The sequence below is a fragment of the Morone saxatilis genome, unplaced genomic scaffold, assembly GCF_004916995.1.
Source record: "Morone saxatilis isolate NCDOM2014 unplaced genomic scaffold, NCSU_SB_2.0 Contig24, whole genome shotgun sequence".
Taxonomy (NCBI): domain Eukaryota; kingdom Metazoa; phylum Chordata; class Actinopteri; family Moronidae; genus Morone; species Morone saxatilis.
The window spans coordinates 26196684-26198302 of NW_023339807.1; the positions used below are offsets into that span (position 1 = coordinate 26196684).

The window sequence follows — 1619 nt, forward strand, 5'->3', positions numbered from 1 at the left end:
CTGGCTACAAACTGGCTCCTCTTCGTCCGTTTCATTCCTCTCCTGTCGATGTCTAAACCCGCCGGGTCTTCATCCACAGAGTAATAGTTCTGGTCGGAGCCGCTGGAAATCAACCCGACTCTGGTTCTGTGGCTCATTCTGGCCCCGCTCCCCGGCATTATTCCCCGCTGGTTCCACCGCTCCTACGCTAGTAGTGTTTAAAGTGTTTAGCTTCTCATCCATGTTTCTGCTGTTTCGTCCACTCAGTGCACCGTGTGGGACTGGGACTCGAACGGGAAACACGACTACATCGGAGAATTTGAGGCCACATTCAAAGAAATGAGAGGAGCCATCGACGGACGGCAGGTAGGCTCACTGTGTGTGAGTTTACTGCACTCTAAGATTCAATCATTTTATTTTATCACATTTGGTTTTTGTCCAGGACGAACCTTAGATACGACTTGGCAGCGGGAGATATTTCTTGTTCCCTTCACTCAGAGTACTTTTTTCTTAAAAAGAGTAAAATGTGTTTTTTTTTGGCAGGGAGTTTGGCATTTAGTATTCTCATTAATCCTATCATAATAATAATAAAAGTCTCCACAATTTTGAGGTACACACAAACTATATTTCATATATGTTTCATTATTGAGGGCTGAGGTTTATTTCATGATCTCACCATCTGACGTCACCTGTTCCCATGTCTGAAGAACTTTGCTGGAGCACTAAGCGTGGGTGAAAGCCTGTGTAAAAATGCGCACTATCTACCTCCTCATTTCTCCATAAAACCCAACTTTTCCAAATAAATTTGCACATTTCACCAACAATTAGGCAACTTTTTTGTGCGTAGCAACCTTTATAAATGACCAGAAGGGTCTCTACACTCTGTTTTGAATGTTTTGACCGCATTACCATCCCTTCAGCTGTGGCGCCAAACCACAGGAAGCACAAGACTCTGACCCCGTAGAGCGTACCTGATCTCCCTCAGGTCCTGCACCTCCAGGATTCTACTAAGGTGACAATGATCAGCTGACTGCCCTTTAAAAGTGCACGTTTGGGGACGTAACGCCTCAGGGTTTGTTTAGACAAACGCTGTGATGTAATTACCCCGGACGGCGGAGCTAATGAAGACACAGCTGTCCAAAATAAAAGCTATTTGAACAGAAACGAGGCAGTCACTAATTAAAGAGCTCCCCATCCATCCGTTAGCGGCATTCTGCTTCTAAGCACTCAGGTTGTTTTCCCAGCGGAGGGCAACAAACTGCTGAAATCAAACTAACAACGTGAGACGCTCTCTCGGCTGTCTCATTATCAGTGACGACGAGTTGAATATTTTCACTAAAATGATTCTCTGTGACCGTTAACCCGTCCACCTTCAGAGCGCCTCACAGCCGCCACCCTGGGAATATTTAACCCCTGCAGTAGAAATAGTCTGCCAGTGCTTATTGTGATCTCATTTCCATGAATATCTTTCCATGAAATGATTCATATCCCTAAAATTTGTACAACCTCAGCTAAAAGTTATTTAAGTAAATAAACCATAATCATTTAAAAAAATATTGAAATTAAGTCAAAGAGTGGGAGAGCGAGAGAGGAGCTTAACTATAAGAATAGCATAAGAAATTCTATTCTAAATTTAACAG

General features: G+C 43.4%; 2 protein-coding genes across 2 annotated transcripts in view; both read left to right on the forward strand.

Moving 5' to 3' along the window:
* LOC118336472 overlaps positions 1-1619 on the forward strand; it is a 744338-nt gene that overhangs the window by 282842 nt on the left and 459877 nt on the right. The window lies entirely within an intron of this gene.
* The window catches only part of LOC118336549 (copine-4-like), a 32593-nt gene that overhangs the window by 17596 nt on the left and 13378 nt on the right, over positions 1-1619 (forward strand). Inside the window, exon 3 of the mRNA XM_035673217.1 lies at positions 247-345. Coding sequence (XP_035529110.1) covers positions 247-345 — 99 coding nt within the window. The remainder of the gene's footprint in view (positions 1-246; positions 346-1619) is intronic.